Raw genomic sequence first — 15,335 nt, 5'->3', positions numbered from 1 at the left:
TATTTACCTATTACTTATTTTTATTTACTTGGCAGTCAACGGGACAGTCTCAAGCCTCCACATCCATCAGCGAGCGCAGAGCTTTACGAGCTGATGGAGGCGCCGGTAAATCTGAGAACATTAGTGCCCTGAACTATAGCAGCTCAAAGATGTCGTACCGAGAAAGAGACGGAGACTGATCTTGAAATACTCAGAGACAGAAAGTCAGTAACTGAGCTTTTGAAGCTGCTCTCAGGTGATCTGATCTCTAGTGATGTCAGGTTAACACAGGTCTCCTGTGAACACTTGGCACTGGTCTGATTGTACAGCTAGTTTTGTGGGGCTGAAGCTCTCCTTAAAAGGATCACCCTTGGTATAGCATGGTAATTATACTTCAATATTAAAGGGTTACTACACCCCAAAATGAACATTTTGTCAATCACTTACCCCCATGTCGTTCCAAACCCATAAAAGCTCCATTCGTCTTCGGAACAAAATGTAAGATATTTTGGATGAGGTTTGTGACTGTCCCATTGACTGCCAAGTAAATAACAGTGTCAAGGTGCAGAAAAGTTATGAAAGTCGTCGTCAGAATACTCAGCCTGCCATCAGACATGTCCTCCGAGCCACAAGGGTGCGCTGTTTTATTTAAAATAAAAGCTAAATACATGTAGAAGCAGCGCGTCCTTGTGGCACGAGAGCATACACAGCATACAGTGATATGGAGTGACACAGAGGAGACTGTTGACAAAGGAATTATTGAATAAAGTCGTTATTTTTGTTTACTTCGCTTAAAAGTGTTCCTATTGCTTCATATAACCCAGATTGCACGTCTGATGGTCAGATTGAGTATTTAGATGACTTTTCATACCGATGGCTCAATGGTAGAGCATTGCGTTGGCAGTGCAAAAGGTTGTGAATTCGATTCCCAGGGAACACGTTAGGTAAAAAAATTAAGCCTGAATGCATTGTAAGTCGCTTTGGATAAAAGTGTCTGCATGAATTTATTATTATTTACCTATTACTTATTTTTATTTACTTGGCAGTCAACGGGACAGTCTCAAGCCTCCCGGTTTTCATCCAAAATATCTTGAATTGTGTTCTGAAGATGAACTGAGCTTTTATGGGTTTGGAACTAGGTAGGGGTGGGAGATATTGACAAAAATGGATATCTCGATATTTTTTTTCAATATCTCGATATCGATATTCAGATTATATTTTTGCAATCCTTCCAAGAAATGTGTTCAAACTGGCAAAGATGGTCCAGTTGGTCTTTTGACTTGCTGCATTTGACCTATTATTGTATAGAATTACTAGTACATAAAGATATGAGACTTATTGATTTAAACATGAACCAAGTTACTGTACTAAATATTTTAATATAAGAACAGTGATTTTTCAATATATGTAGGTAATAAAGTAACTTTGTGCTTTACAAACAGTACTCTATTAGTAATAGACTAACAAAACTGTGTTTTGTGCGTTGTCCGGAGAAGATGAAAGAGGTTGGTTGTGGCGTTCTGCTTTAAGCCGATCTGCTTTCGACAAATTCTACAGATGGGCGACGTTTGTTGCTCATCTTTTTCGTCAAAACCAAACCATCTCCAGGCTAAAGAAGCTGACCAACATCTCGCAGTTAGTTCTTCTGGCACTGGTTTTGAGGATGACTGTGTAATTTCGTTTTGTTCACTCATTTTTGTGTTGTTACGCTCAAAGCTAGATAACAAGTGACTGATGAGTCACACGCACGACACACTGTGATGACGTAAGACGTAAGACTGAGGCATTATGGGCAATCCACCGTATTAATAAAAATGTTTAAGTTTGTATTTTCTAGAAGTTAAAAGAAGCCCTGTTCGTGTTCGGAGGCTATTCCGGTGGATCTCTTGGGAAAACGTATTTAATCTTTTGGACTCGTCGTTATACAAATGCAATTTTCTAATGATGCAATCACAAAGCTTGCCTCTTGAGGACGCCACAGACATTCAACTTCAGACTTTCTGCAAACAACGCATATTTTGCCTTTTCTAGCAGCTATTTTATTAATGGTACATCGGCTTTACTCTTTACGTTTTTGGATTGTTGCTTCAATCTAAGAAACATCATAACACACAGGTAAGAACTCAAATTATTAGCAGCTTACTCTCGTGCAATCGAGGAACGATCGTGATTTTGTACAAAAAAAAAAAAACATAAAATACAGTCAAACAAACCCCTACATTATTAAAATCGCTACATATAATTGTTTAGAAGGTTATAGTCTGCGTTATTTGTTTTCTCTTTAACTCCCTTCATCTCTTTTCATGTTTGGGGTGTCCCAATTTTGCATATCGTCCAGATAACAATTTGGATATTATCATCTAAACGATATATCACCCACCTCTATTTGGAACAATATGGGGGTAAGTGATTAATGACAACATTTTCATTTTAGGGTGGAGTATACCTTTAATATCTAAACTTTTAGCTCAGTAACAGTTCAGTGTGAAGCTTTTCCCTGAGTGTCAGAAAGCCCTGTGCAGATCTCCTTCGATCTAAAGTGGCTTTTTAGTGTGTACTAAAGCTAGAGAGCCGAACGTGGCACTAAATCAGCGTGAAGAGACGAAGTGGAGATAAAAATAGACAGTGGCCCTGTGCTTATCACACAGAGCTTTTATTTCTGACCGTCTGCCTGCGAGAGGACAGACGCTCCCGGTCAGATAAAGACAGCTCTGTCTTACGTCTGTCTTAGGCAGGAGGACACGAGAACAGAAGAAGTCCTGTCATCCTCAAACCTTTGTAACCTCAGACTGGGTTTTCCATGAAGGAATGCTCTTTACAATAAGGTTCCATTAGATAACCTCAACAAGTAATACGTAAATTCTTCTAAAGCATTTATTAGCCTAAGTAATACACCATTAAAATTAAAAGTCGTACCTGATAATTGACCTGAGCCAACAATATGGTCTCAACTTGTCGCATTTACATTAATGCACAAACTATAAAATGTTTAAGATGTATTTTATACAGTTTAACTGCAACTATTTGACTCCGTTATTGCACAAAATGATTAAAATGGAAAATGAAATGTGAAATTACTTGCTTAGAATGAAACTACATTAAAAAATAAAAACAAGTAAAAACTTAATTAAATATAATTAAGTAATGAAATGCAATAAAATTGTTTACATAAAATTAATTAAAAACAACTGCACTATTAAATAACAAAATAATATAATTTAATAAAAAAATTGAACTAAAAAGTATTAATTTAAATAAATATAGACTTAAAATAGCAAAAAATATATATTAATGTAAACAAACACCAAGAGAGAAAAATAGCACTCAAATGGCTAATATAAATCCACTGATATCTGATGAATAATTAGTTTTTTTTAAAGAATATAATCAAATTAACAATCAACAACACACCAACATATAAAAGCACTTAAAATAGATCAATAATTTAAATAAAGTGTTTGACCTTGAGACCATTACTGTAAAAAAAGAAAACATTTTTACAGAATTATTTCTGTTGCTACAACACACCAATAAATAAATGCACTTACAATAAATAAAGCATTTAATTGATACAAATTGTAATGAATTATTTAATCAACAACGCTCAGGTGCCTAATAAAAAAAAAAAATGTTTCTCATGAACACATAACCGTATGACTTTACAGGATTTGACCTTGAGACCATTACTGTAAAAACAATTCTAGTTAATTTCTACAAACTGAGCACAATTATTTCCACTGCAATCAACCACGTGTCATGCAGTAAACCATCATTCGGCTGGTAAAGCCCCCAGAGACGCTCATCGCTTCCAGAACAATCCCTGATCAATGTAAGAGGATAACATCTGTACACACAAGCAGCAGCTGTTCAGAGCCGCACACTTCACATAAACACGTGTTTGGACAATTAAAATGTTCAGCTAGCAGCTCCAAATCAAAGGTGCTCTCTATTAAGTGGCTTTTGTGTTTTTTTTTTGGTGTCGGATCAAACGCTCCGAGCGAGTAAGATGGGATCTGATTACATCCCTGACACTAAAATGACAACAACATCAGCTCATAAAACACACATCCACGAGGCATTACATGCACGTGGAGCAAAATGTCTCTTTCTTTTGCTTGAACTCAAGACGCGAGGAAGAAAATGAACTGCAACATTATGCAATCAAAACTAGGTGTTTTCTCCTAATAAATCTTGAGATTAATGCACAACAAGCACTAGTTAAATAAAGGCATAAAATAAACAAAACTATTTCATTATGACTCATTAGGGAAATATTTAAAATAAACAAACTTCCAATGAAACCTGAACATGGTGCAAAACGTATTATATACAACTAAATGTACCTTATTTTTATAAACCGTGATCACACACTTTCTGACCAATGAATTTTCATGCTTGTTCCAGTAAAAATTATAACAATAAAGATTATATATAAAATTATTTTTATATAAAGTATTGTATATAAACAATTATACTAACTATTATCCTCTAAATTATTTTACTCTCAATAAAAGACTTGAGAATCAAGCAAAACGAGATAAAAATATTATAAATGATAAAGAATATAAAAATTTTAATTTTAAAAATGTAAAATATAACTCTGTAAATAAATAAATATTCAATATAAATAAATAAATGCATATAAAAATTGAAATAATTATAAAAAAATTAAATTATATATTTTATAATAATTAAAAATAATTATCATTCTTAAAAATGTGCTCATGCCACAAGATTCTGAAAACAAGTGAAAGCAAATATATATAAAAAACTATTTTAAGGTGTATTTAATGTTTCATTTTGACAGCAGATACATTTTCTTAGATAAAAAAATTATATCAAATATACTTAGAAAAGAGTCTAATGACTGAGCATAACTAAAACAATATTAAACTGAAAATAAAAGTGTTAATTAAAAAAACTATAAATAATTATAATTATAATAATTTCTATTTCAGTGTGCAGTTCTTGTTAACAGCATAAGGATTTTCTAAATAAAAATATTATAACAATTATTCTCATAAATTAGTTTAAGAACCAAGCATGACTATACAAAAAATTCAAGTGACTACAAAAATGCTTATTAAAAAAACCTGTAAACAAAAAAAAAAAAACAAGTAAACAAATAACATTACAATACTGATATTCTTAAAAATGTGTTGCTCATGGCACAAGATGCTGAAAAACAGTGAAAAACTGCATATATATCCTATCTCAACTTTATGCTCACTTTTGAATTTGATTTCAGAACAGATTTCCTATTCCCTCCATTCTAGAGTCTGTGATTAAAGAAGTACATGTCTCCGGTGTAGGAGGGCGTTCACATGAGATCTGACCCTGAAAACACCCAGGATGAGAATCACATGACGAGGCTCTAAAAGTGACAGCAGAGAAACACACACACACACAGACACAGAAAGAGAACAAGAGCAGAAGTCTTTCCTCCAGTGTGTGTGTGTGTGTGTGGTGCGCTTCATCTGCTGCGTCTCACCTCTCTTCCCTCGGCCGCTGCTTCCCTGCCAGCGTTCACCGTCACTCCAGAGTTCATGGTCCCGAAACTAATGGTGTTTCCGGAGACGGTATTCCAGCCTGAGACGGCAGACGCCCGAGGCTAACGAGAAACACGTCTCTTCTCAGGTTCCTCCCGCTTCTGTAATCCACAAACGCTGCTGGCGGCTCATCCTCAACCCCGCAGTCTTCCCAACACAATCCCAGCGCATATATCCACACCAGACACACTACTCAATCCACACTCCGCACATTCCCTGAGCCAGCTCCGCAGCGCTCTGATCCACACACACACACGCAGAGAGAGAGAGAGAGAGAGAGGGACCTCCTCACAGCTGCATGGGGCCGCAGGATGGAGTATTTGACGTCTGTGTGTGTGTGTGTGTGTGTGTGTGTTTGGGAGGAGACTCCTTCAGGGAGTCATGCTCTGGACTTCCTCTCTCTCTCAGCCGCTCACTTCTACACTTACAGTAAACACTGTAGAAGTAAATCATCCAGACACATCAACTAACTCAATTAATGTATTTTTGTATTGATTGTGAAAAGTTATAAAGAAATCAATTTTTTGCTCTATTGAATTGAATGCTGTTTAACAATCTTTGATTTATAATTATTTAATACGGATTTCAATGATGTGACAGATTCTTTTTTAATCATTTAGAAATATATATTTTTTAGAAAATTATTTAAAATACAATATTGCATTATATGTTGCTATATAAACACAATATTTGCCTGAGATACAACTATTTGAAAATCTGGAATCTAAAGGAGCAAAAAAAATCTAAATATTGAGAAAATCATCTTTAAAGTTGTTCAAATGAAGTTCTGAGCAATGCATATTACTAATCAAACATTAAGTTCTGATATATTTACAGTAGGAAATTTACTAAATATCTTCAAGGAACATGATCTTTACTTACTATCCTAATGATTTTTGGCATAAAAGAAAAATCTATAATTTTAATTCGTACAATGTATTTTTGGTTATTGCTACAAATACACCCCAGAGACTTAAGACTACTTTTGTGCGGCATGGACACATATAAATATATAAATAACTTATAATTTATAATTCTTATATTAATTTATAATAATTAATATACATAAATCAATTATTTCAACACAAATACTATATAATTTAGAAATAGTTGTAAATTACAAATATTTAATATTTAAAAATCATAATTAACTATTATGATTTATAATTTTTATATTTATAGTAATTTGCATACATTTAAATTAATTATTTTTGATAGCAAATACTAATTTCAAAAATAATTATAAATTGTTAAAAAATATGTAATACTTACTTAAAAAATGTATTTAAAAATGCAATATTGAAATTTTTTACTTATATATTTTAAATAAATAAATAAGCATTATACTCCCCAAAATTCCATGAAAGCACCATAAAAAAGTATCATAAATCTCGTTATTATTTGCCGTTTTTAAAGATTTACACTTACATACTTTTAAACAATCCGCAAAACAATGCAACGCACCAGATTTGACATTATTAATAATCAAAAGTGACCAAAAACAAGCCTAATATTAAATCTGAATGGAATTTAGAGGAGTTCTTTAATTATAGATAAGCGTTTTTAATAGAAATAACTACAGTATACAAATAAATCGTAAGTAAATATTACATAATATAGCAAGTAATATATAAAAAGTGTTTCTGTTTTGGTGCTGCTGGTCATTTTGTGTACCTGACATGCTTTGGTCACCATCCACTGTATGAAACAGAGCAGCGTGAACATTCTGCTAAATATCTGCTTTTGTTTTCCACAGAAGAAACTCAGTCAAACTGGTTTGAAACGGCATGAAAGTGAGCAAACGGTGACAGGCTGGTCATTTTTAGGCGCACTGTCCCTTTAAACCCCAGCCTCTGATGGTTTATAGGTGTTTGCTCATTGTTTTCCTCGCTCTGGCTGAGATCCAGGGCTTTCTCTGTCGTTTCTCTGGCTGAGGCTCTTAAGCTGATTATATCGCTCTCCTGACACAGACTCTGTGTAACGGACTTAATTACAGTCTTCATCAAACAATCTGTCAGAAGCAGTCAAAAACACCCAGCATTAGAGCGTGCTGGATTTACATGTGAAGATTATATGGGTGAAAAGAGTCAAGTATTGATGTTGAACAGGGTTATATCATGAAATCAACAGCTCCCTCTAGTGAAGTGATGGATCATTTCACCAAAAATCAAAGTTTAGTCACCATTATAACTCAAAACACACTGCAGATCATTATTCACATTCACATGATCTCACAGCTATATAAACTACACACATAGAGGTCGGATATTTTGGGTTTTTGGCAAACGAGCCGCATTTCCTGCGAGAAACGTGAAGAGCTGAAGCTCAGAAATACAAAAATACTCTGATGAATAATTCATGAGCTTACTGTCATCATCACTAGACTTGTTCAGTATACTGATGCATTCGATCTCCATCTTTTCTTTATCCTTCTTAATTATTTGTTTGTGTGAAGTCACTTTTATTTATTCCTTCCAGAAATCAGTTCAGAAATCACTTGATTGAAACTTTTTGTTAACCCATTTACTCCGTGCTGTTAATTAAACTCATTTTTTATAGTCCGTTTTACTGTTTTCTTAATTGTTTGTCTGTTGCTAATTTCTCAAGCATCTTGATCCATATATCATGTACTAAATTAACACAGCAAATGTAATTTAGAACAACAACAAATTTGAATAATATTATAAACAATATAAAATTACAATAAATATAAAGAATATTTGATACATGTAAACATTAAATAATATTATAAATATATAATAAAAAAAATTAATACAAATATATACATATTTTAATTATATTTTAAAAGTATAATACATTTTTAAAAATTCATATGTACTATTTTTTATTAATGAAAGAAAGACAACAGGGCTCTAAACTAACTTTTTGCACTGGGTGCACTTTATTTTCTAAAGGTTAGGTGCGGCACACAATTATCATAGCTTATATTTGATCAATTCAGCCTTCTCAAATCCTGACGACTTGCCTAAAATAAAAACTATAGATATAAAACAGTTCAAGCATATAAGAATGTTTAAACGTTAAACCTAGATAAATGTATGATATACTCAATAGTTTGTGTTTTCCTTTTTGTTCACTCACAGTATCAACAAAATGTTGTGCTTTTATAAAATAAAGAAAACACACATGATGTGCTTTCTGCCATCTCGTCTTTAACAAGAGTACAAAAATGAACCGAAACTCACAGACATGAATTAATATATCTAAAGAAAGCTTTAAATGACTACTTAACGAAATAAAACAAATCGAAACAAAAACTCTTATAATCATAATCCATGAAGATGCACTTCTCTCTAAATGTCTAAAATATAAAAAGTAAGGAGAAGTCCAAAACAGGCCAATAACAATAAAAATTAAATCCAAAATATTAAATTTATAAAAATATATATGTAATTTAAAATATATTTAAAAAAGTAAAATATATATATAAAAATTTTTAAAAATTTAAATTTAAAATTGAAAGAAAGAGAGAAATTATTTAAACAAATTAATTCTTAATGAAATATCAGTATTGGAATCGGCCAATAAGTGTTTGATAAAATCGGTATCAACAATAATAATTAAATTAATAATTATTAAACATTCAAATTAAAAATGTATTTTCTTTTTTTATATTTTGGCTGGAAATTAAGTAAAAAAAAAAAAGACTAAAAGACTAAGTTTTTTTTTTTTTTGCAGTGAAGGAGCAGTATTCTGGTAGGATAATTATACACCGTAACCGTGTGTGTGTGTGTGTGTGTGTATGTGTTTATTTCCAAGGGCAAGAGAGGAAACAGCATTCACATTTATCATTTCAGACCATTCCCATGGTGAGCATTCGTCTTTTCATCTGTCCTCTAAAGGATAAAACACACGTCTGGCCTTTAAAACAAGCAGCCTTCACAACGGCTGGAGAAAAACTGCTTGAAGCAGCACAACTGCATCTGAAGGACACAAAGGTGAGAGAGACCATAAACCTGCAGCAAACTCAACATATAATGAGGCTACAGAGCCAAACGAGACTAACTAACACACTGTGAAGACATCTCGAAGTGAGGCGTACTACATTTTTCTGAACAGACACAACACAGCAGTCTTCTGTCCTCACCTAAAACACAAATCTGAGCCACCAGAGGCTACACAAAAGGAAAATAATAGCAATAATATTTACAAAAGCATCATTCTGGTCACTAATTACATATTTCATTAATCAAAATACAATCTAAAATATTAATACAATAAATGATAATGAAATATCAGTTTCCAAGAAGTTTCCAAGAGGAGTCTTTTTTTTTTTTTTTTTTGGCCAAAATATATTTTTAATATATACTAAGAAATATATTTTTTTTAAATTTAAAATCCAATACTTTCAATACCAAAATATATTTTAAAATGTATTTCAGGAAGACTAAAAATATATCAATTAGCCTAAATGCAAAATTATATATATAAAAAAACAACCTAATAGAGATGAAAAGTAGATTTATAATGATATAATCAAATTATTATTCGAAACATTGTAAATTATATTACTTTTTGTATAACATTTATTCAAATGTGTTATATGTTCACAGGAGTTAAACACAATAAAATAAAGCTTTGGTTCAAAAGTGGATTGAATGTATGAGAATATGTTTTAATGCTTTAAAAAAACATTTATATATTTTAAATATGTTTTCAAAAATATAGTCAAAAATGCATTGGTAGAAAATATTTAAATAAATATTTATTTAATATTTTTTTTTATAAAGTTGGATAAAGTTTGAATAGTGCTCATTTATTTGAAATAATCTGTACAATTATGAATGTCTTTACAATCAATTTGTATCTATTTAATGCATCCCAGGTGAATAAAATCAGTTCTTTTCCAAAGCACAAATGTCCTCATATTTGCATATTCTGAATGTTAGCGTATAAATACACACATCAGCTAAACTGCTCTCTAAATATGCAACAACTTTTAATAAAAAAAAAAAGCCAAATGAGTCGACCAATGCAACTAAGCAGAAAAAATATCCTTTTTCATTTAAGAGCCAAACATCTGCATGCATGACATTTATCGCTCGTTGCATCTGTTGAGGACACGATGTCAGACACTGTAATATGCTCTGGTCCCCTCCCTGCTTACCGTGGTGATGAGATGCATAGCAGATTGTCATCACTCAATGGCTGGATGTCTAAGTGGTGCCCACAGAATAACATAGGTTATATAGACAATTGGACGAGCTTTTGGGGCAGACCTGACCTGTTTAAAAGAGATGGTCTTCATCCCTCCTGGGGTGGCGCCACTCTCCTGTCTAGAAATATGGCAAATAGTCTTAGTGTTTATACTTGACTAACTGGGGCCCAGGTCAGGAAGCAGACAGACTGGCTAAACCGACCGTCTGCTAGCTGCCTCCCGTCACAGAGGTCAGTTAATTCTCAGCACATAGAGACTCTTTCACCTAGATATCACACTATAGAGACTGTGTCTGTTCCACGAACTAGAAAATACAAAAAACGTCCAAACCAAGTTAAGGTTAACAATTTAATTGAGGTTCAACAAATAAAAAACAAATGCAATATGGATAAACAAATGATAAAGATTGGCTTATTGAATATCAGATCCATTTCTACGAAAACACTTTTTGTAAATAATATGATAACTGATCATAATATAGATGTGCTCTGCTTGACAGAAACCTGGCTAAAACCTGATGATTACATTATTTTAAATGAGTCCACCCCCCAAGATTATTGTTATAAACACGAGCCGCGTCTAAAAGGCAAAGGGGGAGGAGTTGCTTCAATTTATAACAACATTTTCAGGATTTCTCAGAGGGCAGGCTTCAAGTATAACTCGTTTGAAGTAATGGTGCTTCATATAGCATTATCCAGAGAAACCAATGTTAATGATAAATCCCCTGTTATGTTTGTACTGGCTACTGTATACAGGCCACCAGGGCACCATACAGACTTTATTAAAGAGTTTGGTGATTTTACTTCCGAGTTAGTTCTGGCTGCAGATAAAGTCTTAATAGTTGGTGATTTTAATATCCATGTCGATAATGAAAAAGATGCATTGGGATCAGCATTTATAGACATTCTGAACTCTATTGGGGTTAGACAACACGTTTCAGGACCTACTCATTGTCGAAATCATACTCTAGATTTAATACTGTCACATGGAATTGATGTTGATAGTGTTGAAATTATTCAGCCAAGTGATGATATCTCAGATCATTATTTAGTTCTGTGTAAACTTCATATAGCCAAAATTGTAAATTCTACTTCTTGTTACAAGTATCGAAGAACCATCACTTCTACCACAAAAGACTACTTTTTAAGTTATCTTCCTGATGTATCCGAATTCCTTAGCATATCCAAAACCTCAGAACAACTTGATGATGTAACAGAAACTATGGACTCTCTCTTTTCTAGCACTTTAAATACAGTTGCTCCTTTACGCTTAAGGAAGGTTAAGGAAAACAATTTGACACCATGGTATAATGAGCATACTCGCACCCTAAAGAGAGCAGCCCGAAAAATGGAGCGCAGCTGGAGGAAAACAAAACTAGAGGTATTTCGTATTGCTTGGCGGGAAAGTAGCATATCCTACAGAAAAGCATTAAAAACTGCTAGATCTGATTACTTTTCTTATCTTTTAGAAGAAAACAAACATAACCCCAGGTATTTATTCAATACAGTGGCTAAATTAACGAAAAATAAAGCCTCAATAAGTGTTGACATTTCCCAACACCACAGCAGTAATGACTTTATGAACTACTTTACTTCTAAAATCGATACTATTAGAGATAAAATTGCAACCATTCAGCCGTCAGCTACAGTTTCGCATCAGACAGTGCACTATAGACCCCCTGAGGAACAGTTCCACTCATTCTCTACTATAGGAGAGGAAGAATTGTATAAACTTGTTAAATCAACTAAACTTACAACATGTATGTTAGACCCTATACCATCTAAGCTCTTAAAAGAGGTGCTTCCAGAAGTCATAGGTCCTCTTCTGACTATTATTAATTCCTCATTGTCATTAGGATATGTCCCCAAAACCTTCAAACTGGCTGTTATTAAGCCTCTCATAAAAAAGCCACAACTTGACCCCAGAGAACTAGTTAATTATAGACCAATCTCGAATCTCCCTTTTCTGTCCAAGATACTAGAAAAGGTGGTATCCTCACAATTATATTCCTTCTTAGAGAAAAATGGTATATGTGAGGATTTCCAGTCAGGATTTAGACCGTATCATAGTACTGAAACTGCTCTCCTTAGAGTTACAAATGATCTGCTCTTATCATCTGATCGTGGTTGTATCTCTCTATTAGTTTTATTGGATCTTAGTGCTGCGTTTGACACAATTGACCACAACATTCTTTTGCATGGACTTGAACACTTTGTTGGCATCAGTGGAAGTGCATTAGCATGGTTTAAATCGTACTTATATGGCCGCCATCAGTTCGTAGCAGTGAATGAAGATGTATCATATCGATCACAAGTGCAGTATGGAGTACCTCAAGGCTCAGTTCTAGGGCCGCTACTCTTCACGCTTTATATGTTACCCTTGGGAGATATCATCAGGAAACATGGTGTTAGCTTTCACTGTTATGCTGATGATACGCAGCTCTATATTTCCTCGCAGCCCGGTGAAACACACCAATTTGAAAAACTAATGGAATGCATAGTCGATATAAAAAATTGGATGACGAGTAATTTCTTACTGCTAAATTCAGAAAAAACAGAGGTGTTAATCATAGGGCCTAAAAACTCTACTTGTAATAACCTAGAACACTGTCTAAGACTTGATGGTTGCTCTGTCAATTCTTCGTCATCAGTTAGGAACCTAGGTGTGCTACTTGATCGCAATCTTTCCTTAGAAAGCCACGTTTCTAGCATTTGTAAAACTGCATTTTTCCATCTCAAAAATATATCTAAATTACGGCCTATGCTCTCAATGTCAAATGCAGAAATGTTAATCCATGCATTTATGACTTCAAGGTTAGACTATTGTAATGCTTTATTGGGTGGTTGTTCTGCACGCTTGGTAAACAAACTACAGCTAGTCCAAAATGCAGCAGCAAGAGTTCTTACTAGAACCAGGAAGTATGACCATATTAGCCCGGTCCTGTCCACACTGCACTGGCTCCCTATCAAACATCGTATAGATTTTAAAATATTGCTTATTACTTATAAAGCCCTGAATGGTTTAGCACCTCAGTATTTGAATGAGCTCCTTTTACATTATACTCCTCTACGTCCGCTACGTTCTCAAAACTCAGGCAATTTGATAATACCTAGAATATCAAAATCAACTGCGGGCGGCAGATCCTTTTCCTATTTGGCTCCTAAACTCTGGAATAACCTACCTAACATTGTTCGGGAGGCAGACACACTCTTGCAGTTTAAATCTAGATTAAAGACCCATCTCTTTAACCTGGCATACACATAACATACTAATATGCTTTTAATATCCAAATCCGTTAAAGGATTTTTAGGCTGCATTAATTAGGTAAACTGGAACCGGAACACTTCACATAACACCGTACTTTCTACATCATTAGAAGAATGGCATCTACGCTAATATTTGTCTGTTTCTCTCTTGTTCCGAGGTCACCGTAGCCACCAGATCCAGTCTGTGTCCAGATCAGAGGGTGGATCAGCACCTAGAAAGGACCTCTACTGCCCTGAAAGACAGCGGAGACCAGGACAACTAGAGACCCAGATACAGATCCCCTGTAAAGACCTTGTCTCAGAGGAGCACCAGGACAAGACCACAGGAAACAGATGATTCTTCTGCACAATCTGACTTTGCTGCTGCCTGGATTCGTCTGGTCAGAGGAGAACTGGCCCCCCAACTGAGCCTGGTTTCTCCCAAGGTTTTTTTCTCCATTCTGTCACCGATGGAGTTTCGGTTCCTTGCCGCTGTCGCCTCTGGCTTGCTTAGTTGGGGTCACTTCATCTACAGCGATATCATTGACTTGATTGCAATTTAAAACAGACACTATTTCAACTGAACAGAGATTACATAACTGAATTCAATGATGAACTGCCTTTAACTATCATTTTGCATTATTGAGACACTGTTTTCCAAATGAATGTTGTTCAGTGCTTTGGCGCAATGTATTTTGTTTAAAGCACTATATAAATAAAGGTGATTGATTGATTGATTGACAGTGTTTACAACAAGCGTGCACACACACACACACACACACACACACACACACACACAGCCTCCATCCTGAGCTCTTAACGAAGCTGATAATGAGATGACGCTCAATGGTGTGTAACAGTCATGAAACAGCGGTGACAGATGAGCGCGCGCTGATGGGATTGCTGGATCTTGTTGTGATAAGCATATTGGGAAGTTGGTAAATAACAGGTTTGCTGAATAACTTCAATAATGCATCATAACGCTTATGAAAAAGTGCATTTCCTGTTGTCTCTCACATCAAACTCCTCCCACATATTTGTTTAGAGCTGATGTAATGCTGCATTTCTCCAAATCAGATGAAGAAACACACTCATCCTTATCTTGGATGACCTGAGGGTGAGGACATTTACAGCACACTTTCATTTTTGTTTGAACTATTCCTTTAAGTTAAGAAAATCCTTTGTTATAGTAGGAACCTGTGATTTATGTGTGTAAAACATGATAGAATAACAGAATACAGTAAAAAAAATAAAAGAATTAAATGTACTGTGTAGCAGGGAATGTCACAGATTTTGGCAAATGTTGACATTTTTGGGAAAGTGCAGAAAGTTGCACAGAATTCAGAAAATGTTTAATTGAAAAAAAGAAGAAAAAGAAACGAA

General features: G+C 34.2%; 1 protein-coding gene across 3 annotated transcripts in view; it reads right to left on the bottom strand.

Annotated features, from left to right (window-relative positions):
* The window catches only part of LOC113070821 (colorectal mutant cancer protein), a 90,929-nt gene that overhangs the window by 61,879 nt on the left and 13,715 nt on the right, over window positions 1-15,335 (bottom strand). Inside the window, exon 1 of one of the 3 annotated variants that reach the window (XM_026244260.1) lies at window positions 5,471-5,814. The exons of the other annotated variants lie outside the window; for them this stretch is intronic. Coding sequence (XP_026100045.1) covers window positions 5,471-5,527 — 57 coding nt within the window. The 5' untranslated portion in view covers window positions 5,528-5,814. Of the gene's footprint in view, window positions 1-5,470; window positions 5,815-15,335 lie in introns of those variants that run through there. 3 annotated transcript variants of the gene reach the window in all.

This window comes from Carassius auratus, chromosome 5 (genome assembly GCF_003368295.1).
Source record: "Carassius auratus strain Wakin chromosome 5, ASM336829v1, whole genome shotgun sequence".
Taxonomy (NCBI): Eukaryota; Metazoa; Chordata; class Actinopteri; order Cypriniformes; family Cyprinidae; genus Carassius; species Carassius auratus.
Note: the sequence above shows the minus strand (reverse complement) of the source record. Positions and strands in the feature narration are given on the sequence as shown.